General features: G+C 39.3%; 1 protein-coding gene across 1 annotated transcript in view; it reads left to right on the top strand.

The window, feature by feature from the left end:
* Nucleotides 1-24,502, top strand: part of lrpprc (leucine rich pentatricopeptide repeat containing) — a 72,373-nt gene that overhangs the window by 45,606 nt on the left and 2,265 nt on the right. Inside the window, exons 26-37 of the mRNA XM_015378212.1 lie at nt 4,191-4,259; nt 4,339-4,429; nt 4,850-4,992; nt 6,628-6,754; nt 7,958-8,084; nt 13,602-13,690; nt 13,798-14,002; nt 16,898-17,025; nt 17,105-17,220; nt 22,184-22,258; nt 23,017-23,101; nt 23,763-23,905. Coding sequence (XP_015233698.1) covers nt 4,191-4,259; nt 4,339-4,429; nt 4,850-4,992; nt 6,628-6,754; nt 7,958-8,084; nt 13,602-13,690; nt 13,798-14,002; nt 16,898-17,025; nt 17,105-17,220; nt 22,184-22,258; nt 23,017-23,101; nt 23,763-23,905 — 1,398 coding nt within the window. The remainder of the gene's footprint in view (nt 1-4,190; nt 4,260-4,338; nt 4,430-4,849; nt 4,993-6,627; nt 6,755-7,957; nt 8,085-13,601; nt 13,691-13,797; nt 14,003-16,897; nt 17,026-17,104; nt 17,221-22,183; nt 22,259-23,016; nt 23,102-23,762; nt 23,906-24,502) is intronic.

Below are 24,502 nucleotides of genomic sequence, written 5' to 3'. Positions count from 1 at the left end.
TCACACAGGAGATCACATCACATTTATTAGGAAATATGAACGGCCACGCAAAATAATGTGATTTCACAAAAAAAATTGAAATTGAGTCTGCAGTGTGAACGTAGGAAGTTGTAAGTCAAATAAAAGATGCATATATACAATTAAGTTAGTTCCAGGTTAATCATATTTACTTTAATTGATGGAAGGTGTGAACTCAATAGAAGTTGCTGCTACAAAGCAAATTAATTATGTTTTTTTTTAATCATTATTATACTACTCTCCCAATTCATGGCACTTTCGCTGTCCATAAATGAAGTCTGCCATCTGCAGGACCCTCATGGCTCTTTTTTAGTTTCAGCACAACGGAACACATCTAAAATGAAGTTGCCACCCTCTTGTTTCGGTTTTGAGTCCTCTGACCTGAATATTGCATACATATTTATATCTTTGTCATCTCAAGTCCTGCTATAAGCCCTTCTAGATTAGTGTGAGGAAAAGGAGACAGGCACAGCCAGCAGATAAGAAGTGATTTTTCACATGGATAAAAAGCAGAGGTCAGGCAGTCACAGAGAGATTGAACAGATGAAAAGAAGGATGAGCCTGACATCAGAGGAGGGGGAAAAAAAGACAAGGCCATTAACGTTGTGATCGGGATGAAAACAAAGCACAGGAAGGAATATCTGAACTCTTGATCTCTTGTCGTGGTGTGCTCTAAAAGACGGATTTGTCCCTCTTGAGGATTCAAACCCTCTTAGATGTTATCAACATGTTGTTGCTGTGCCTCTCATTCCCCTCATGCTGGATTATATGGCTGCTATCCTGTTTGTAATATCAGCTACATGCCAATGATGTGGGAGATGGTTGATGCCTAGGTGGCCTAGTCAAGGACTATAAGGATCTGATTTGTATCGTGTTGAAATGCTGCTGAGATTAAACTCTATGGAGGAGGGAGTGTGGGCTTCTCAGCGCATTCCCAGTGGAAACAAAATGTGGACGGATATGAAAAACTGCAAATAGCACAATTGACATGCAAGTTTTCCGATTTAGGATGTTCGACTATGTCAAGGATATTCATTTAGCAACAAATTTGGAGAATCTGTAAAGGCAAACGAGTTTACTTCAAAGCTGTTATTATAAACTTATACTTTAATTATTAATATTAAAGGGCCCTAAATATGTCAAAGTGTGAGTGTGGAAGAAATTAATTGAATTAATACATTATGGGAGTCATTTATATTTAATTTATTGATAATGTTGAATTCTGTAACACAGTAAAATAAACACTTAAAGTTGAAATAATTACACCTGGTAATTTGTGATTTAAATTAAAAAAAGAAAAATGCAGTTAATGTAATTGACTATTTTTTTAAATCTGTTAGAAAACGTGGGAAAACTTCGACTACGGCTTAATTTCAGTTTAAGTTGGACTTTTTCTTTTTTTTTTTGCCTGTTAGTGTGAAATGCAGGAACCCTGGCTATAGCTTCTGTATAGATATGCATCAGTGAGATTTCCCATCCGTTTTAAATTAACTTGGCCCGAGGATACTTATATTAGTCATCATGGATTTGACGTAGATATGACTTCCCAAGTTCCTATGCAGGGAGCAGATATTGCTTATTTAGCCTAGCCGAGGCGATGCCACACCTCAGGATGGTTGGTCCGTCCGTCAGTTTTACTTTGTGTTTAGGTTTAATTTATTTTGGCTAAGAGGATAGGCAGTCATATTTACTCATTCCTTTACAGTTTTCATTTGAATGTTTTTGTTTAATTGACTTTATAATTCCCTTGTGCTGCTTAGATTGCAGAACAAAAGCTCTAAATTAAAAGTTTCCTTTCATCTATTGTGCTCACATGAAGGCAACCCTCAGGCGACTACAATAGACTCATATCTCTCATCATTCAAATATTAACACTTACACACTCACTCAGGCACACAAATACTTTTTTTTTTTTTTTTTTATATCCCTATGAGAGCGTCAAGTGGTGGTCCAGTGTGGTGTCTCTCTTTAGGCTATGTTTGGTATAATTGGCAGCTGATTAATCACAGCTAATTAAGTGTAATGATAGAGAAAGGTGGCCAATTTTGTGCTAAATGGTCATAGTTGGGTAGGGAGGGGATTGTCAGGTGGCCAGGTCCTATTATTGCTGCAGGGGTGTGTGCATGCATGTGTGTGACGGTCAGGGTTAGGTAGTATTGCTAAAGAGTGGTGAGCTATTATGTGTTTTTATGTTAGGGAGATGGCTTTGATTGTGTGTGTGGGGTAAGTGGTGATCTGTGCAATAGGGGCATTAGTAACTGGGATGGCGAGGGTTTGTTAAGTGGACGGAAGAAGGGGTTCAGCTTTACCGGCCTTTCTTTGCAAATGGGTGTTGAAATAAGAGAGAGGGTCCCAGAGTTAAAGAAAACTCTTAAAGATGCAGCACAATACATCATTTTCAGCTGACTCCGTCTGAGTGTTTGTCCTGCTAATCTGAATAGGTAAAAAATGTTTTCATCTTCCTAAGGTTTTGTTTTTCCTTTCCCGCCTTGAGTGCCTTTGATCTACGTTTGCATATGTCAGTGTTGTGGTTTCTTATTTCTGAGGATTCTGTTTGCAGGCCCAGATTAGGGAGATTTCGTCTCACGGATTCAAAATCCTCAACATTTATGTATGTGTGTGTGTGTGTTGGTGCGTTCTGCTTTGAGCCCTCAAGACTTTTCCAAGTAAAATGAATCGCAGGCAAAAAAGATGGAGAGCTTGCACCGAGCCTTAGTCTCTAAGAAGATTAGACAGACTGAGAGAGAGTGAGTGCTACACATTTTAATTTGTCCCTTTGGCTGCTTGGGTAAGAACATAATGCCTTTGACTGGGACGGCTAGAGGGATGGAGCGACGTGGGGGGGGGGGATTTGGAAGAAGAGGAAGGACTTTGGGGAAGAGGAAGTGATGGACGCTCATAGAAAGAACCAAAGCTCAATCTTTTCTTTATTTTTTTTCCCCCTTTCCCTCTTAAAGCATTACGGGTGCCCATCAAAGAGGCCAGCGGGGATTGAGGGCTGTTGATCCTCTGCCAGATTAACTTCCAGCCAGATCGTTCTGTGTTTCTGCTCCCAGATTACCAAGAAGAGAGGGAGAGTGAAATTTCTCAATCCTAGTCCTATTCAGATTGCATCAAAGCCTGCAGGATACAGATGAAATCCTGATCGCTGTTATTTCATGATAATAATCATGTAGGGACTGCACATATCAGGCTAAATCGCTGCTACATGAGCCTGCAGATCAATCTATGTCAGACCTTATTGACAGCAAAAAAAGCTTCTCTTATCTGCGTATCATTGGTGTTTGAAAAGTAAAAACAAATCTCTGGAAAATGCAGGACGACAGATGCTGGGGACAGCAGAGGAACGGTGCTGTAATCCCTTTGCTTTTTATTTTTTTGCCAAAGCATGTTTAACTTATACATCATTTTATATCCTGTAACCACTTCACTTTAAATCATGAAATGCTATTTTCTTTTTACATTTGCAGGTTGCTTTGGGGGTCTTTTCCTACTGTTAAATACTTAACCCTCAGCGGATTAAAGATAATCAACCAAAAAAGCCCATCTAATGCACCTAATTCTTGTTTTTAAAAGTCATTAAAACTTTATGCCGCACTGTCAGTTTAGCTGGAAACAAAATGTTTAAATTAATCTGATTATTGCCATTTTTTTTATTTTAGTCTGGAACCCTATCTTGATTGAAGAATGCAGTGTTATTAAAAAAGATACATGCATTTGAAATCCCTAAACGATCCTTAATTTAACACCACGTTTCAATTTTAAGGCTGAACAACAAACGAATTACACATCTATTGCAAAACATCACGAGCCACATGTATAAGGGCACAACGTAACCATAAATCACGTTGTTTTTGTTTTATTTTAATCCGAGAGTCTTGGTCCTTGCTGGTACAAGTGGATGCTGTCCAAGCGCCGTTTATCTAATAATCCATGCGTAGCAAAAAGCTTTTTTTGTCAACACATGATCAAAACAAGTTGAATATTTAGCTGAATTTGTTTTATCCTGAAAATGGTCCTTTGGCATCCCTAAGCTTTGTCTGTTTTTTTGTTTTGACTCTCTCTGAATTTTTTCATAGTGTTTTTCTTTCTGTATGATGTTTCCAGCAGAAAACACGTTCATTTATTAAATTACTAGGCCCTACTGATATATTGCCTCATTTATTTTGTAGACCCCAGGGCTGAGGGCGAAGCCTGGACGCCTGCAGTGGTTTGGAGAGAAATGCATCGCTTCTAACCAGGTAACAAACGTGCTACTGCATAGAGACAGGTTGAAATAAAGTAGAAAAAGTTTGAAGTTTTGAACTTGTTGTTTTCTAGATGGAGGCCCTGGAGCAGATGGTGGAAATGACAACCAAGCTGTTTGAGTGCGACAGAGATGAGATGTACAGTTACATGTTGAGGCTTTGCAGTGAGTCTCTGTCCTTCATTTGACCGTTTGACCTCCCATATCTGCCCTGTTCTGTCTGCAGCCGGCAAGTGTGCGACTGAGTGGGATCAGTCAAGACGTGGTGTGATTGCTGCAGCCCCGAGTGGAGCTGATAACAATTGTGATTGGAGTGTTAAAGCTGATTGTCATTGTCCCATTGCCCCCACTTCTCTCCACACACACATCGTAGTTAGTGCGTTTGATAAATTACAGCGTAGTCGAGGGTGAGTCAGTTGATCAGATTAGAGCTCTGATTGCCTTCTCCCAGCATGAAGCGCTTTGTCACAAATTGCCCTCAGAGAAAAGAATGAGAGGCGAGCTGAGTGTTGGGCCGCACAGGTCTGTATGCCAGGCCCGGAAAAATGAATAAAACCTTTCTTATTTGTTTCTGGCTATTTTCAGAGGAAACCAATGACTGGCAGAAGGCAGAAGCCATATGGACAAAGATGCAGGAGGAGAACGTGATTCCTAGAGAGAGGACCCTGCGTTTGCTAGCAGACATACTGAAGAGTAACGACCAGGAGGTGCCCTTTGAGGTGCCTGAGGTAAAACACCAGGTTTATATGTTTCTAAAAATGGGGCATCAGGTTTTGTTGATAAATTAATTTGGATGATTTTGAAGTGTAAGACAGGACGCACATATAAAAGCAAAACTAAAGACAAACGGGGGATTGCTGAAGGTTTTCTGCCACTTTCCATCCATCATTTTGACTGCATGTTCATGCTGAGGTTTGTTAGTTTTGATCGTCCATCCATCCATTAAAGCCTTTCCATCTATCCCTCAGTTTGTCCATCCAGCAATAGTTTCATTGTTTGACCGTCTGCCCATACGTCCATCTCTGTTTCTGATCATCTACTCCTCCCATTTGTCCATCCATCTCTGGTACTCTATTAAGTCATCTCTGCCTAAAGTCCTGATCAGTTTTAGAGACATTGGCTGCGTGTCCTGATGGCAGGTTCCACTCTGCAGTTTTATCTCTAACTGAAACACTTGACAACATAAACTCTCCTCACTCCCTGAAATAAGAGTTTAATTCTGTAAATATTTAGTTAAATAATGTCAAATATATAAAACATCCAAACTAGCCTGTTAAAAAAGAGAGCTTCAATTTATCCTGTAGTATTTGTAAATATTATCTTGACGTCACCATTATGTATGTTAAATATGGTTGAATTTATTTCTGAGTAAACAAAATGGTGCTGGAAGGCACAACTTAATTTAAATCAGCCAAAATATGACAAATGGTTGCATTAAGGGAGATTTAAAATTTTAAATATTCTGTATTTTTCAATATTTGACACTACATGATGATTACTAACAGATAAAACAGAAACTTGATAATATTTTCAAACAATTACTACAAGTTATTTTTCCTTTTTTAAATGTAGCCAACTGAATAGATTATTCAGAGAGGAAGTTGGCCCTGTCCTCTAATTGTTGAAGCAAACATCCTGCCAAAAAACCTCCAACTCTTATCAGCTGCTCTCCAAACTGCCCCCCACTTTGCTCCACTTTAAGCCTCTGTTCATTACATGCAGAGCAAACAGGATTGAAGCTCTGATCTGATGTGTAGTCAATCAGACTAGCTGGCTGGTGAGAGGAATTACAGCCCAATCTGTCTGTAAATCTGTAATGCCTGACTAATTTAGCCTGCAGCTAAATGCCACCATATGGCTGCAGCTTGATGCTCAGCTGGACCCAAATTAAGAGAGAATCTGAATTTAATTTGGAGTTTAAAGAAGCTGGACTGCTGCTTTGAAATGCTCCTCCTTAGAACCTTTGGTTCGCTCGCTGCTGCAGCACGATGCGTGATGAGACGGGAAGCGATTGCTGTTGCCTGAAGCAATGAACTTTGTGACCCTCGGGGCTCTTCGTGTTGACACTTCCCGCTCCGACACACAAACTCTTCAAAGCGCATTCACTTCTCTTCGCCCCCCCAGGGATCCAAACCTAATTTGCCCCCAGCCAGCACAGCTTAACCCCCTCCCCTCATAGCAGCACGGGTGAGCGAGCATCACAGGGTCCGACTCGGGCCCGGCCGGCACTGCCGTGCAGCTATGTACACACATGCAGACAGCAGCTCATTGCCGGCTGAAGGCGTCTTCTGGATGGTCGTTGCTGTGTTTTGATGGAAGCGTCAGCCCCTGTTTTAGTTTTTATTCTTGTGTTTGGTTTGCAGACATGGTACGAACAAGCCGCCCCGGCCTCCCAGCAGGTCAGGACACCACCAGCCCCGCCTTCAGCTGAAAGGGGTGCTGATGTCCAGGCCCGTCTGCTGGCCCTCTGTAAGAAGAGTAAAGCCAAAGGTAAGCTGCAGGAGGTCAAACTGTTGTTTTCTGATATGACCCAGAAACACCACTGAACACAAAGGCAGCTGACATGTGACATAAAAATGAAGAAAATAATGAATTTCTTTGTTTTATTACTTTTTTCCCAAAACTTCCACTCTCCTCTTCTCTAGCATTTCCTCTTACAAGCATGGCTTTATGTTTGTACTGTTAAATCAAACATTTTGGACAAATGTGGGGAGAAGCCCTCTGAAAAGCCAGTTTTCTGCATTATTATCTGCTGTCCCTCTACATTATTCTCAGTTCATCTTATCTTCTTTGAGCAGCGTGTTGCAGCTCTATCAGCTGAATAGAGGCACTTTTTTGTAGCATCATAAATACTCTATAATGCATCCAGTAGCAACACCAATCCAGCCGCCTTTCATTTAGCTCTTTTCTATGTTTAGTAAATAACTGGGGCAATTTCATTTAAAACACTGTTACAAAGTTGCTTATAGGGAAGTGGAACAAACTTGATTATCATACCTTTTTGGTCATTTGTTTTTCAGTTCTTATAAAGAGCTCTTTTCCCATTGTACCCAGTCCTCTGATACTCACAGGTGGAACTATTTTCCCTTTTTTTAGCCGTGTATCTGCTCTATTTTAAAAAAAAAACTAACGTTGAACTTCATCCCTGGTGTTAAACATGATGGTGGCAGCATCATGCTGAGGGGTTTCTTCTCCAGTCTGGAATAAGAATCTAGTTAGGCTTGTTTAGAAGATGGATGGAAAGAGCTGAAAAAATAAAACTGCGAAAAATATATTTCCGTCCAAAGATGCAAAAAGCTGGTGAACACACCCATAAGACATGTAGCTGTAACCGTAGCTTAAGGTGAGTCTTGACTCACTGAGGCTGATTACAAGTGCATTCCCCACACTCAGATTTTTAATTGTTGAAACTAAATTAAACCTATTTAATTTTGCTTCAATTGACAATTATGAGCAACTTTGTCAGCCTATAGTAAGTTATGTCCTTTTAATGTGGAAAACGATGGAAAACTTGGTCAAACTTCTGTATGTCAAAAAACTATCCTGTGAATCTCTAAAACTGTGTATGACATTTGAAATAAAACCTGAATGTTATTGACTTTTTATTCAGAAGAATCTCAAAAAAGTTTTAACCCGAACAGAATCTCACTTATTTTAATGACTCTTTCCTGTTTTTGTTTTGTTTTTTAACAGAAGCACTGGGCTTACTGAAGGAGGTGGACAGAAAGGGCGTGGCACTCACCCCTCTTCCTTATGACCATGTAATCCGGGCTCTGTTGGCGCAGGGATTCATTGAGGACGCCATGATGGTCAAGGAGATGTAGGTGTCTCTACTCGCACTGTAGGAAAAGTCAGGTGCAGTTAAACAGGTTAAAGGGTCAATTGGGAATGGTAAAGCTTTGAAAAAGACAAAATGTTCTGATTTGCAGTATTTGCAGAGGCAATAGTCTGCAAAGCTGCTTTTACTGGTTGGATTCTACATCTTAGACCTCGTCTCCAAATTTTTTCTGTCAAAATAAAGCCCGGTAAAGGTAGGCTGAGATGGAGGCTTTTTTTTTTTTTTTACTTTTTTTTCATTCTTTTTTCGTCCTTTTGATAAATACAACAAAATTAAGAACCAAAAACTATATAGATTAAACAGTAAAATCATTCACACACTTAACAGTTTTAGATTTTTTTTTTTGTATCTTATATTCAAAGTAAAGTTACATTTTGAAGTGGGCAAACCAGATTCCTCCCTTAAACCTGATTAAAAAAGCAAGCTAAAGATTAGGGTTATGGCACAGAGGCCTTCCAGGCTTATGGACTTGAAGCTTGATTTCTAACTTCAGCCTCACTTTGCTTTTTTTTTATTGCCTTATGACAGCTGCATCTCACACCTTCTGTCACAAATAAACCTCCTGCTTGAACAAACATTATTTTAAATCTAATTTTTTTTAACGCTTTAATACATTTAGGAACCAAATATATAAAGGATATTGAGGTTCTTTGTTTTGTTCAGTGTCTGGATTTGTTGTGACATCTCTTACTAATGCTATGAAAACAGATCACGAAAAACAAACATGGTTAGTTTTCATACAGTAGGTGATTAACTATAGGATGATGCCTTCTTCAGGTCCTCTGTCAGGGCCTTTTACCTATAGACATGTCAGATGAGTGTTGGGCTTGATATTCCTGGGCGCGTTATTTTTTTAAAACGTGTTTGGGAAAAATTTTTCCTCCTTGAAGGACAGATGGCTCATCTCTGTATTTTTGGCGCTGAAGCAGAATAACACCAAACTGAACTTGCAGCTTGTTTATTCCTCTGCTCCTTTCCCTCTCATCCTCTGCCTGCGGTTGCTGAGGACACATGACGTTTTGACCGCTGCTCCTCAGCAGATTAAACGCGGATTGTGTGTTAACACACTTTGGCTGCTGGATATGAACAATGGTTTTCTCTAAGCCCGAGGTATACATACACAATCCCATGTCCAGATTATTTTTGGTTTTCCGAGAAGCCCCGTTCTGAAACGTCAATCTTCCTCCAATTAGTGATGTATCATGTGTTGTCCTGTTACCAGCAGCTCTATCCCAGCTTTGAGCCCCAAGACAAATGGACAGACACACACAGAGGTATTAACAGATCCGAGCTTAAAGCAGAGCGGATCTCCTGGTCGGGCGTTTTGGGTAATCTCCAGCATTTCCTTTATCTCCTTTTCTCCCTTTCTTTTTTTACTTTCTCCAGAAGAAAACAGAGAAGCACAGAGATAATCACGTAATGACACACAGGGAGAAAAGAGCTGCAGTGGCTAAATTGGTACAGAAAGGAAAAACATGTAAAAACATCCATTACACTATCAGCCTCTTCCCTGCTCTGTTTTCTGCAGCTCTCTTCAGCGCTCGGTTTCTTTTATTACAAATATAATCATATCAATTTTAGAGCCACGTTTCTACGAGTGCGAGGCAACATGAGTGATAACCCATCTCCAGCCTCTGCTTGAATTGGTTTATGGCTTCCCCGCCTGGATAAAAGCATAGTTTATCCAAGCTCTTAATGAGAAGTGAAATGAGCTGAGAGGAAAGGGAAGGAAAGATGGAAATGTGTAAGAAAGGGACGGAAGATAAAAAGGAGGGGGCTAAATAGGAAAAGAGGGCTAGATTTAATCATGGGTGCGGATAATGAAGACGCTATAGGCATTAATTCAGATTGTGAGTGTGTGTTTTAGGTAATCTGGACAGAATTGAGCAATGGGGTGCTTATGGTGAGATTAAGGGATGAAGCAAGAGATGAATTCATTGGCTAAAAGGCGATGCCCCTAGAAGGAGAAGGTGAGAGTGTTGTAGTGTGTGTTGGAGGGTAAGAGGGTGAACGGCCGACACCCTCCAGAGATTTTTTTCCCACTTGATATGAATAATTCTGCCCCCTCTCCCGTCCACTTCGCACGGGCCTCCCTCCTCATCAGGCGGTGACCCTGTTACCGCTCCAATCTTCGGCTTGACCCCGCCGCAGCAGCTGCCGGGTGCCGTTTGGCCTGGTGTCACCGTGGCGATAAGGATTGGGAGCCTGATGCTCAATTGAGCGCAAGGATTAATCTGGTTGCAAGGCTGTAATGATAACTAAAAAAAAAGCAGGAGGCAAGTTTGATTGAGGTTTGAGTGGCCAACAAAAAGGAAAGAAAGGGAGGATGCCTGAAAGAGACCTCAGATAGAAACACATTTCAGTTTTTCTTTTTTGTGCTTATCCAAAATGTATTTTTTTTCTGTTTTTTTTATGTGAAAGCAACACATGGTGCATCATAGAGAAGCAGATGTGTAGACAGAATCTTCAGGGAATCCCCTGGTTTAGATGGTGTTTATGCAATTCCAACACATGAAATGCTTTCATTTAAATTCCCTTACTATGATTCTGGCCCTTTTTCCAGGTTTCACTCTAGTTTCAGGCTTCTAACAGCTCTTAGACAATTCATCCCCTTATTTCCTATCTACTCAGATTGCTTCTATGTCCTTATTAAAGGAAATTCATTCCCACAAAGGTTCCAATAGACGTGATTTCTACAGTTTTTAGGTAAAAATAAAAAAACACTTTTGAGGATTACAGATCTCTGCAGCTCCTCCAGAGTTACCCAAAGCCTCTACTCCTTTTCGGATTTATTCTCTCCTTATCCCGTATCTCCCTTAAGTGCATAGGCATATCTTGGTGAGATTTGCAGCTGTGCTGAACTTCTACCTCTCTCGCACTATAGATTGAACAGAGCTCTGTGAGATCATCAAAACTTGCTTGTTGCTGCTTGTTCTCTAACAAACCTCTGAAATATGGATTAGCATAGAGATTACATTAAACAGCTCGACTCTACTAATTTGGTGACTTCTGAATGAAGTAGTTTGCTCTGAATTTTATTCAGGGGTATCAGAGTGAAGGTGGATGTATAGAAATGTACACAGGCTTTCAAATGTAAAAAAAACACAAAAAACAATTCTATATGTATCGAGGTCCATTAATACCAGGAGAGGTGACTTAAGGATCTTACCATATATAGTGACTTCAATCAAGTCCTTGATGTCTGTATTATATTCGGGTCACAGCATGAGAGGTTCAGACCTGCTACCAATCGGCTTTGTCCCTATTGTCTTGTGTCTTTGAGATCATTGTTTTATCCCCTCTTTTTGTGCAATCCTTTGCTTTTCTAAATGTGATACTGCACGGTTCTAAAGCCTAAGACAACACGTATGTAGTTCACTCATCACAGATTATACAGATTTGGCCCTAATGGTACACTCCACTATCAGCTTTAGGAGCTTGAAATAATGGACTGTCTTGTAGAATCAGTTATATGTGGATGATCTAATGTCAAGAAGAAAAAAAAAGAAAACATTTTTTTTTTTTCATTTTCATAAAAACAAATGACCCTTTGTTGGATTACATGATTCAGAGATGAAAACCTCTGGCCACTCCAGGGACCTCAGACACGCAACATGTGCAGAAACCCATCGCAAAAATGTCTTTGTTTCATTTTTACCTTCCCTGTAAAGATTATCTCATAGAGAAATTGTGTGTTTTCCTTAAGCCCAAACACGCAGAGGAAAATTACTACATTACGATTTGCTAAATTAAATACCTGGAAAAAAAGAATGGCATATTGATGCAAGAATTGTCAGCAAGTAATCCAAACGCAAAACATTTCAGCATGACGAATTGTTCCCTCCCAAAAAGATCCAATCCACGCTTAATAAATAACTGCTTTTCCTTTCTTAGAGCATTTATCACATTTATCTTCATCCAAGATGAAGATAAGAGGTTGAGGCGTTTGGGCAAACCAATACTATCTGTTATTGTAGCTTAATTACACACAAATGTTTTATGTAACCTTTAAGTACATTTGAGTGCAGGGTAAAAAAGATAATGTTTCAGGTGTTAATTTTCACATGGTTGCAGCTTAAATGGAGAAGCATCATTCCTCCCTTGACAGTCTTTTCTATCTTAACTCACCTCCATGTTTTCTGTAGCTTATAGGTCTGGGAACTTTGTATCAGGTAAACAGCTCCTGTCAGACCCAAATCCCCTTTGTTGTTTAGGTAATTTTCAGTGTTCATGATAAACTGTGGGGTTAGAAAACTGAATAAAAAAGAAGTTCATGCATCTTAGTTTTTTAATCAATCAATAAGTACGTAAAATGATTTAAAAAAAAAAATCAGATTGATGCAAACTATACTCCACAAACTCCTATAACTAATAATATCTCACTTATTACCTTGTTTTCATGCCCTTTTTGTTGCTGGAAGTGTGGGGGCAGGCTTAAAAGAAAGTGTACACATATTTCCAGAAACAACAAGATCTTAGCTTTCAAATGAGACACATCACAAACATCAGGCATGTATAATATATTACTGGCCAATGGCTCTTTGGTATGCAGTTTGTTCGTGCCCAATCTATGAAAAGATGGGAACTAAGAGGTTTCTATGCGGTAATCTTGACTTGCCGCTCTGTTGTTCAGGTCTCCAGAATGAACTCAAAGATGTTATGACCTATTGTGCTTCCTCTGTGTACTGGCAAGTTAAACTTGAATTTAATTTTACCACTGGATAAATATACCTAAATAAAATTCTGCCCTATTATATATAAAAACATTTTTATGGGTTCGATTAAAAAAAAAAAAAATCAACTTTTTATTTATTTAATTTTTTCCAGCTCATGAAAATAAGAAAAATAGTTTAGAATTGTTTTAACCTGTTCTACCTTTTAAATGCTCTGTACTTCCTCCTGTCTTTGCTTTTTGTATAGTTGCTTCCTGCTGTCCTCCTTTCTTTCGTCTTTATTTGTGCTACTTTATTTTTGATTTCCTCTCCTTTCTTCTATCCGATCATTTGTGTCCCTGCTATTTGTTGTTCTGTCTGTCCTTTAATGAGTTCTCCTTTCTTTCTTTCCTTCCTTTCTTCCTTGTTTATCTTGCTTAATGTCTATTCCTCCTCTCTTCATCTCCTTATTCCTTTTCCTAATGAAGGCTGTGTTTCAATGCAAACTTTCTTTTATTTATTTCTCTTTGTCTCTTCCCTTTCTCCTTTTTTCTCTTTCCTTTCTTTTTATTTCTTTTTTTTTATCTTTTTCTTTAGCTTTCTTTCCTTTCTGCCCGTTGATTAATATGCTACAAGATCCTGGTGGTTTTTCTTTTTTTTTCTTTTATATAGTTTAAGGACCATGAAGGCAATTCGGAAAGTTGAGTCAGAAAATGTTTTTTTCTTCATTAGAAAATGTGTAGGAATGCTGTTTTAGTGTGGAGGTTCTTCTGTGTGTAGAAATGTACTTTTTGGAGAAACAAACAATGTTAAATGAAAACAAATCTTTTTCGTCTTTTTTTTAAAGCGCCCAGTCTCGTCTGCCCAGCTTCAAGTTGAGTGACATCGCCAGCAGTTTGCTCATCATCTCATTTAGCAAAAAAGGCCAGCCCAAAGGTAGCAGTCAGATGTGTGTGTGTGTGTGTGTGTGTGTGTGTACATGTTGGGGCCTTAGACGTTGCATAAATCCACGTGTTCACCCACCTTTTGTGGTCGTTTTTCAGAGGCACTGGAGAAGCTGAAGTCTATGCTCCAGATGGACCACGTCCCCTCCAACCTGGCCATCACCAGACTGGTTCAGGCCCTCGGTAACCAAGGCGATGTGGCAGGAATTCAGGAAGTGGAATCCCTGGTCAGGAGCCTTGGCACGAACATGAACCTTTCCAGCATGGTGTTCATCAACAACACAGCTCTTGCTCATATCACTAAGTAAGGCCAACAGGTTGAAAGCTTTCTAAACATGCTGGAATAATAGTTTCTTTTCAATAAAATAACATGGTAATAATTTAAGACTTTTAAAGGTTTTAACCATTTTTTTCTATAAGGATTGATGATACAGTTAGAATCTGGGTAATTAGATTCCTTGTTTGAACATAACTTATGAAAAGCTGGAATTTTCTGTCCAGCCTGTTTTAGTTGCTCCTTTCCACCAGTTCCCTCTTATTCTAGTCTAAGATGTGTTTAAAAGCCAGATCCGTCGCAAGAACATCACTGCTTTACATGAAATAAGACTGTAAATCCTACCTAGAATGTGCATGAGTATCCAGCCAGACTTAGTGGCTCCAAAAATATGCATTTCTCTGTGTCTTGTACCTCTTGTGTCAGGTTAGATGTCTCTGACACCAGAATAAATATGACTGAGCTAGTTTGTGTGATGACACTGCAAATTGACTAGGTACCAGGACTGTAAAGGACTGAAAGATGTGTATATTGGTGGAGTTAAAACTGTTCTATTTAATCTAGTCCAAAGTCCACCGTTTCTTCTATTGTAACAAACTTAGTAAATTAATTGAGTAGCACCAGTATGAGTGAATTGGTGTGACACACTGTTGCAGTAAAAGGGAGGGTGAGACTGAGGCGTCAAGAACAAAAAGGAAATGCAAGCATAATAGGTTTATTCATGGGCCCATCCTCCTCTGCTGCGGCTTAAACAAAAGAGAACAAAATAATATAACGTGCTGCACATCAAAGTTTTATCGTGCCACTTGCCGCATTAGCTCGCTCCCCCGGCTCCAACGGCACCCAGCTTGTAGGGACAACAGGAAGTGCAAAACAGTGCAGGGATGTTACGCCCGATTGGACACCACGGCGCTAGCCTGTCAGCTTGAACCCTGACCTCGGCGAACGGCGCTGTTGAGCGCCTCTGACACGTGCTCCGCCGCTGTATCTGAGTCAAGCTGACTGGTTAAGAGCTGCAGCGGGGAACGGGGCCTGGCGACACATTTAGAGGGGCCCCTCGCTGAATTATTCAGACGGTCCCAGTCGCAACAATAAGAGTTGATATATTCCCATGCTTCTGCACGACGCCGTGCGCACACACCGTTGGTTAAATATTCATCACGGCTGCTGGCGAGGGCAGGGAGAGCGAGCGGGCAGCTTAAAGTGGTAGCACTGAACTCAGGTTGCCAGATTGAGTTGGATTAGATTTGTTTTGCTTTTTTACCTCGGCAAAAAAAAAAAATATGTCAGGAGAATCATTAAGTCTTATCCCAGAGGGAGGCTGAAAAGGAAGCAGCAGGAAATATGATGTTAAAAATGAATTTGGTCCCAAAAAAAAAAAAAAGAAATGTAGAGAATCATTCTTTTTATAAATGACTATACAGCCATGTTGAGTTTGCTGCATCCTAGAATGAAACTCTTAATTTCCCCCGTTACCCACTTTTTTTTCTTAATCTCTCCTGTGGAGTATAGCTAGGACTGAAACGGCTTCAACATATTTTTCTTTGTTACTGTTTATCATTATTATTATTAATAAAAAGGAGCAAAAAAATCACAAACCCAAAGAATAGTTTAATGCATAACCTTAAGTTACTTTGTTCGACATATTTTTAGTTCTTAGCAAAGAAGCCATTTGGGAAACAAAGCATTTTGCATTTCTTTATAAAACATTTTTGTCTAAAAGGCAACAGGAATAATTTGACGATGTTTTCTCTGATGTGTTAAGCCTATATGGTCCAAAGTGTTCACTTACCCAAGCAGACCACTGGATTCAGGAGTTGAATTTGCCTTACTGCTGCAGCTGCATTAAAGTCCAGCAGCTAACCACACTAATGGCGTAAGAATGGGTCAAAGTGTGGAGCTCAGTAAAATCCAGTGCATTGACTCTGTAGGATGGCACCTTTGCAAAGAGACCAGTTTTGAAAGCTACAGACCTCCAAGGCTGATGTGGTTTGAAGCGTAGCTTAAAAGTGTGTTGAAGTGTTTAAAAGACTGAGCAACTCTATCCAAATATTTCATTATCAAGTCTGATGACACTCAGGGGAGCAAATACTTTTGTTACAGCAATGTTAATATATATATAGTATGAGAAGTATGTTTAAATTCATCTCGGTATTTCCTGACTGAATGTATCTTCAGCAAGAAACATTTGGGATTATGTTTTTAGCCAAGATAAGGAATAAAGTCAACCTTAATATTGATAACTAGTTAAACGTGAAACCCAGAGTTATTGAGTCACATTTATCTAGAAGTGACCATTGGGAGTCCTTTCACTGCTGCCTGCTTTCGTGGCAGGTGAGAGGTCAAAGGGGTAGGGTAAGAACCTCGTAAATGAGATTCAGCCTTAGTCTAACCTAAAATGAAGGGATTACAGGATTAACCTAATTTATGTATCAAAGCATAAGGAGAGGACCTTTATCTGTTTATCTGAAGCTGTGGAATAGGTAAATCAATTAGCATGTTGTCAATGAATGCGTTTACAGGCTTAAAGGGGAGAGTTTTCAGTTTTACTGTGGTAAATAAAAAGGGGGAAAAATATAATCTGCTAGGGAAGCTGTTGTCTATTGCTGGTGATTGAACCACTTAAGACTCATATGGGGTAAAAAAGCTTCCTAAACTCAAGGGATTATTAGCAGCTGGTTCTACATCTCTAGTACTTTGGATTGAGAGCTGTTTTTACAAATTAGCAGTTTTTTTTTTGTTTTGTTTTTTGGATTGTGCTTTATGTAGCTTATGGATAGGGTGCAGCAGACCAAACATACAAGTAAAAAAAATCTTTAACTAACCCCTACATTGGTGCTCAATTCAGATATTGTGTGTTTAGGTTGAAAAGTGATTTTGATTGAACAAGGAGTGACTTAACCTGCTCCTTTTTTGTGTTTTCAGTGGCGATGTGGAGTCGGCCGTGGAGTTGTTTGATGGAATTTACACGAGTCCAAACGGCTCCAACTCCAGCATGTCCTTTGTCTTCAGAAAGGTGCTGGAGTCTGGAAACGACAAAGCTTTGGACAAACGTAAGGATCTGCAGATAACAGAGGCAGATAGAGATGGTTTGGAATAAGACCTGAGCTGTATGTTTATGTGCTTCTGCAGTGAGTGCGATGGCAGAGCGGCTGGCCAACCACTTTGCCTGCTACAGACCGGCTTCAGATCTCTTCCTGCAGCTGCTGGATATGGACAAAGTGGAGGATGCCAAATTTATGCTGGCTGTAAGTATCATTGGCTAAAAAGAAAAAAGAAAGTCAACCTATTTGAGCTTTCAAGCTGAATGCTGGTTTTATTAACATTTTAAAGGTTTTGTTATTTATTTCCCTACTTTGAGGCTGAGCTACAGTATAAGTGCATGTTTGAGTGTGTTTTACTTGAAGACCTGTTCAGCTAGAGCCATAACTGAGATAATGCCAAAAAATGTTCGTCTGCTGCCCCTTATTTCTTGTCTTTCTTATGGTTTTAACACAGATTGTTTTTCTTCCTATAATAAATTAATATCTGTTTGTCTATATGTAAAGCAAAGATAACGAGTTGAAAACGTGTTATTGTCCCAAATAACCACAGACGTGGTAAATGATATTCCATGTGTGAAACATGTACCCAACCAGGAAGTGGATCCAATTAATCTGTATTCTTCCTGTCTGGTGTCAACCAGAGATCTACTAATTCAGGGGTTTTTTAAGGGCAGACACTGGTTATTTTAACATCAGTCAAACTGATCCCTGGTATCCGCTGCTGCTTTTTTGGGACTGATTCATTAGGCTGATGTTTCTTTCTCTTCCTCCATTTCTATAATAAAATAACAAATGTTAGACAAGTTTCTATTTAAAGAAAATATTAATGGATAGATCACGGGGCGAGGAGCAATACATCCGCATTATGGGATATCAAGGCACAACCTCTTAGTGGCCTGAATTGGCGAAAATATATGCATTAATCAGCCGAGGAAAAAAACACTCATATCTAAGTTTTTTTTAAAGGTAGGCTCTGTATCTGCACCTTAAAGCTTTTTTCTTTCTCCGGATCTTTTCCTGAAAAGATCACTCGGGACAAACTCTTTAAATAACATTTTATAACGTATATGTATTAAATAACCCTGAGACAGGAAAACAGATTTTGATAGGGATTATAATCTCAGAGAAGTTGCTTAGTTACAGGACGCAGCTGCTTACCAGCCGTGCTCACTTCATGGGAAGTGGTCACGATTAACAGTTAATGAAGCATTTTATAGAAGTCATGTCTGCCACATCATCACATTTTACATCATATAGGTTTGCAGACAGGGAGACATCCATGGCTCCAGCCTTATCAAAATATTACACTTTGCTCTTAGCTGAAGGACACCGCTCTCATTCCATTCCCATATTGCCATTAGCCACGTACAAAATGAAGATTAGAGCTGTATATCCGGACAGAGAAAGTGTCTTAATTAGATTAAATACTGGGGGAAAACATCAGTTCTGACACGCAACAGGCAGCTAATATTAAGGTTTAAAAACCTCACACATCATCAATGATAATTATCCCAACAGTTTGCATTCTCATTTTGATGCCTTTTAAACATAATATCCAAGAGATGAAAATCAAAAATGGAAAAGAAACCAAGGAGCCATTTTAAAATGATGAATGCTCTCTTATCTCAACTCCCGGTTGATCCCATTCAGTTGTCACTGAGTTATTCATCAGGATTCACATTTAGGTGAGGAAAAGCTTATCCAATTTCTACCTACTGAGACAAGTGGGCTTAAATTGGTCCAGTGCTACTTCACTTATTCATCACAGCTCATCCATTACAGCTCAGTGACTCCTCGCTGGGCTTAGGAACATGAAAATATAGAAAGCTAAATGGATGTAAGGTGGAGAGAAGGCTGCATGAGAGATGGAGTCTTCCTAAGATTAAGACTAACATTCAGATAAAGATGCGTTATTTGCTCTCATCCAGCCTAATGAGGAACATTTATACCTAGTCTTTGCTTCTTGGCTAGCATCTCAGCAGCGTGCATCATGAACACTATGGGTGGATATTAAATTATTCATAAGAATAGAATAGAAAATCCCTTTATTGTCCCACAATGAGGAAATTCAGGTGTTTACAGAATCGGTCTGAAAAGAAAGTGAAGCCTTTTTGTGCTGCAGAGAATTGTTCATACCAGCTTCCTAACCACCAGTTTATATTGCCAATACCAGTTATTTTGAAATTTGGCCCTACTGATCCATGCTGCTGATATTTTGTGGCTGATTCTTGATGTCCATATTGCTTTTCCTTCCTCTGTTTACATTAGGGCTGGGCAATTAATTGCATTTGCTTTTTAATCACAATTTAAGAAAATGCAAATTTCAAAGCGCAGAGCTGCTCAGATTTGGGTAAATTACATTTAACAAGAGTAAGCTGCTAAATTTTTCTCAGTAGCCCTTTAGGTTGCTGTAAAATGCTTTAAGTGGATTTGCTGACACAGGGAAGGGGAGCGAAAGATGTGGCTAGCATGCACATTCATGTCTCAAAGTAGAATTTATCACTTTTTCCACAGTCCTGCAACAACGGACTATGGACAGGAGAGCTTTCAAAGTCATGAAAAAAAAACTAAACCCTGTCAAAACACTTTAATGATCATGGTTAGCGCTAAGGAAAACCAAGATAAAATCACAATATTGGTTTAAAGTAGTTGCAATTTTCATTTCTGCCCTAATTTACATAATAAAATTTGTACAATACCAAATGAAACGAAACGATGAAGGGAGCAGCAGTGCCCTTCGTGTAGCTGGTGAATGTGTTAATGAACACGTGCACGTATCGGCCGATACCCATACTAGAGAAAAAATGATAATGGTTAAAAATATCAGCCTGCCTTTGCATCGGTCACTTTCTACTCCAGATGGTTCGACTTGATGCTGCAGCTGCCGTTAATCATGTTTTATTTAAAGAATAGAAATTAATTTTTAATAAATTTTAAATCTTTCTTTTCCCCTTTGAACATTTTTATTTTCAAAGCATCTAACATATGCTTACAGCACAGAGCCTCTGCTGAGCCTCCAGCTAGTAGTTTACAGATGAGTTTACAAACTAAAATAAACCTTAAAAATGCTCTAAAGCATTGCATTTCTAAGACATATTTATCTCTAGCTATTCTCCTTCCTTAAAGTTTACAATTCAAACATTAACAGTATTAACTTTTCTGATGTTAACATTTCAGGCAGCATTTAAGTTGATGATTAAAACATGAGTTAGACAAATCTCTCTGCTCCTAGAAAGTAGAAGCACCCAGTAAAATGGGTGTAAAACATGTTCTCGTGCTTGTTTCTACAGTTCAATTCTGCGTTAGACCTGCAATAGGCTGCTGTGTGCCGCATTTTGTCTTCTTGCTGCCCCCTCCTTATTCTCCAAGCAGCTCTTCCTGGGTCACTGGAGGGTAGCAGCTGAATTCCTTCATCCCATCACAAGTGAAGCAGGACTGAAACTCTGAAAAGCTTTTAAGTAGGCAAGCAGCCTGTAATGACGACAAGGCTGTCAGGAGAGAAGGAGGTGAGGTCGGTGGGGAGCAGCAGGGATGGGGCCGGTCATTAAACAGAGATACGGCGACGAAGAAGGCGCTTAACGAACTCGTCTGCGGCTGCTTACGTGCCTGTATGTGCAGGACTGGGTGGTTTAGGAGGATTCCCAGGATACGCTGGGCTTTTAGGCAGCATGTGAGAGGAGTTGGGTAGGCGGCAGGGCCACTCTGACCAGCTGCTGCTGAGAGAGAGAAAAAATGTGGCAAGGGAGAGGGAAAAAAATTCCAGGAGAGATGAAGGAGCGAGAGACGGAAGAAGAGTTACTTCAGATGTAGTCTTGGTCTAATTGCCCCAATTGTACTAAAGCTGTCCTGCCACTTCAGTGATTCCTTAACTTCTGCTGCTCGCTTTGATTCTATGTGCTGCTAAAAGCCTTGCAGGCCACTCGCTTTTAATTCTGTACGAAGCAAGGAGTGAAACGCGTTAGTTTACGACTGGCTTGTAATCAGACCTCACTGATGCTCAGCCAAGAGAACACAGGCACCATGCAGCAGAGTTAATGCATCTCCTCCTAAAACATGCATTATAAGAAGCTCTCTTTAGGATAAGAATGAACAAACAACTCTGACATGTCATGTTTAATAATGTTTCTACCTTCCAACGGTAGCTGTTAGTTTGATGCATTAGAATCAGGTTTAATGTGAGCAGGAGTCACAAACTGATGTCAATCAGAAAATGTTTCCAGACACTATTTTTATTACATTTTTATTTAAAGTAAAGGCTCAGATAAGGTTATTTCTCTATTGTGATTCAATAACAATTCACAGCATATCATCTCAGGATATTTTAGATTAAATTAAATCAAATCATCCAGAAAGATCAGTTTATAGTTTTTTAGTTTATGGAAACCCAGCTGATTTCATTGAGCTGTTGACTCAGCAGCAATTCCTCAGACTGCATGCAGTGACAGTGGGGAGGAACAACTCCCTTTTCTTCCTACTGAACTTTAACATATCCTTATTCAATCCAGTTACAGGATCAGAGATTATTGACTGAGGTTTCTGCATGCGGACTCGGTGTGTTTATAAAACCATGTTGTGTAGAATGACGTCTATATAATAACTACAGACTTGCGTCATCTAATGTAACATCGAATGTAGCTTCTGTGTAAATCCCCTTCAATCCTGCCTATTATTTCCATCTCTCCCCAGTTTAATACCTGTGTAATAATTACCTAAATACTATAAAGTGGTTCTTTTTATTGGAAGCCTGCTGTTGCTACAGTGAAACCTGATTTTTTATTTATTTTTTTCTCTCTACCTTTTTGAACTTTTTACGTTTTAAAGCAGAACAGGAGACATTCACTGGACGTGTACAATTACGCCGACTAGTAGAAAAGGTGTTAAATGTAACTAAGTGATCATAATTACGCTTTCTGATGAGAAATGTGGCGTGGATGTAAATTCACAAAGAAATGAATAGTTATTATATCCGTAATTATCCTTTAACCTGAGTGTAACCCTGACTGTTGTGCTTGTATGGATGTGTGGGTGTGCTGGAAGTGCTTGAGAGTTTAAACACTGAAACCTAGTGAAAAGTCACAGGTTGGAGTCGACTTGACCTCAGTAAAAACAGCCGAAGGGGGAAGTGGATCCAACTAATCTGTATTCTTCCTGTCTGGTGTCGTTACAGCGCTGCAACGCTCTGGCTGAACAGAGGGAGGTGTTGCTGTCCTACGTGTCTCAGAAGGCTCAGAGTCCTGGACAGGTACAGTCCTTTGACGGTTTCCTCTGAAGCCCTCCTTTATTTACAACATTTAGCATAGCTGTATCCTAAACCTCATTTTTTTTCTTTATAGATATGTCACATAAAGTTGCTTATTATGGCAACATTTCAGTAAAAAATAAAGTTACCAAAGCTTGGGAAATAGGCTTCTAAAACTCTTTAGGATATTTCTTATTTAAATGCAAGTGTTATTGATTCGTAAATTAGGCTGTAGGTCAGTTTGAGGCCCTGAAAAGATATGTTCTGCAAATGGAATACACTATATGGATAATATAACCAAAATGCCCAGGGGTTAGCATTTTCTGCTCAAATGTGTACAGTATAAAAGTATCTGTAGCTTGTTTATGGTTGTTTTTTGTTGCTATATCTGTTTAGAGTTTTTTAGTATGGATGAAAATTTGAGCCAGTATTATTGTCTTTTGAAGCTCATAACTGATATCATGGATATTTCCCATACCATTTTAACTCAGAGTAAATAGTAATAATAATAAAAAAGTTTTGTTTTTTTTTTTAAAGAAGAAAAACAAGTAACAGTTTTTGTTTTTCCAGAGTTTTTGTACCAGAGCAGTGAAAGATGTCGGTACAATGAAAGTAGTTCAAATAAGTCATGATAAATAAACTTACAAATATTTTATCTTATTAATGAAATTATCCAATTTTTTTTTTAAACAACAAAAAATGAGTAGCCTCACCTAGAGAAGACTTGGCTGATTGGTCTGTGTAATGTTGGTGTTTCACAGATTGGAAAAATCAGGAACCTGATGAGCCTGATCCCAGACTTTGCAGAGAAGGACATCCTGTACGCCTACCTGATGAAGTGCCACGGTAAGATGGACCCATAGGAAGGATGTTTTTATCATTATATGCTGGATATTATTTTTTTATTGTTTATAATCCAACCAATAATTTAGGTAATTTGAGTCCATTATTGGTATATAATGTTATGGGTCAGACTTTGAAAGTTCTGCTCTGTAGCTTTACAGAGCTTTAGTTGCATTTAGAGCTACCAGTATTGCATATTTAAAGATTTTCTTTGTGGCAAAAGGGCTCTGAAAATCTCATCTTGGGGTTTAGTTCTGGACTTTGACTAGACCATTCCAAGCCATAAATATATTTGATTTAAATAAGTCAATCATACCTCTGGCTGTATTTTATATTTAGCTTTAACCATCCACAGAATTATGCTGCCACCACCATGTTTTGACATATATGGTATCTTTGGAGTGATGTGCATTAATATTTAAAGGCACACCGTGTAACTATCAGCCACTAGGGGTGCTAGACCTGCAACTTTCACATCTAGTGCCCCTAAATTTCACTTTTATCTGAGCAGAGTGTATTTTCCACATGATTTAGGAGCAGTAGAAATAAAGAGGTTTAGCGTCAAATGTATTCTGCATTGGGTAAAAGAAAAATAAGATATTCACATATAGAAATGAATTTGTCAGTATTTTTTACTCATGTCTTCTCCCTTCACATGTGGCAGCTCTGGATAAGGACCTACCGTCGGCCAAGGCTCTCTATGAGCAGATGCAGAAAGAGGGGCTTGAAGTGGACGAGCTGTCCCTCAAACGGCTGGCTGGGCTTTACCGCGAGGCGGGGGAGACGGCTCCCTTCTCTGAGCCCCCTGTGAGTAAACGAGGAGCTGATCTGAACCGTAGCATCAGTATGTGGTAGATGTTATACCCTAGGGAGAAAGGATGATCAAATAGGGAACCATTGTTGCTATAATCCCACCAATATAACATCTATAAGTTTGCATGCAATAAAGATCCACAGATTTTCAGTTTAACACTTAAAATAGAGGTTAGAAACTTCTGCAGTATTGTGGCTCTATCTGGGAGCTGAAAGCTGAATCAGATGCTTATGCAGTAATGAGCCTATAAAGACCTTTTAGATAGACTGGCCTCAATAGCTCGTTTTAAAATGAGCACATTTTTAACAACACAACCTTTTATCTCTTTTTGTTTCTGATAAGAGCTCTGCCCTGTGGTATTAATGCATATAAACCTTTACCCAGCTCGTCTATTACTATGTGTATTGATAAAGAACATATAGCAGCCATCCCTGGAGCAAAATATAATTAGTGTTCAGAATATTTCGATTTATTCGTTTCTTCCTTTTACTGCTTGGTTCTGTTCTCCCTTCTTGCATTGTGTCTTCCTTCCTTCCTTCCTTCCTTCCTTCCTTCCTTCCTTCCTTCCTTCCTTCCTTCCTTCCTTCCTT

The sequence above is a fragment of the Cyprinodon variegatus genome, unplaced genomic scaffold (genome assembly GCF_000732505.1).
Source record: "Cyprinodon variegatus isolate N-32 unplaced genomic scaffold, C_variegatus-1.0 Scaffold166, whole genome shotgun sequence".
Taxonomy (NCBI): Eukaryota; Metazoa; Chordata; class Actinopteri; order Cyprinodontiformes; family Cyprinodontidae; genus Cyprinodon; species Cyprinodon variegatus.
Note: the sequence above shows the minus strand (reverse complement) of the source record. Positions and strands in the feature narration are given on the sequence as shown.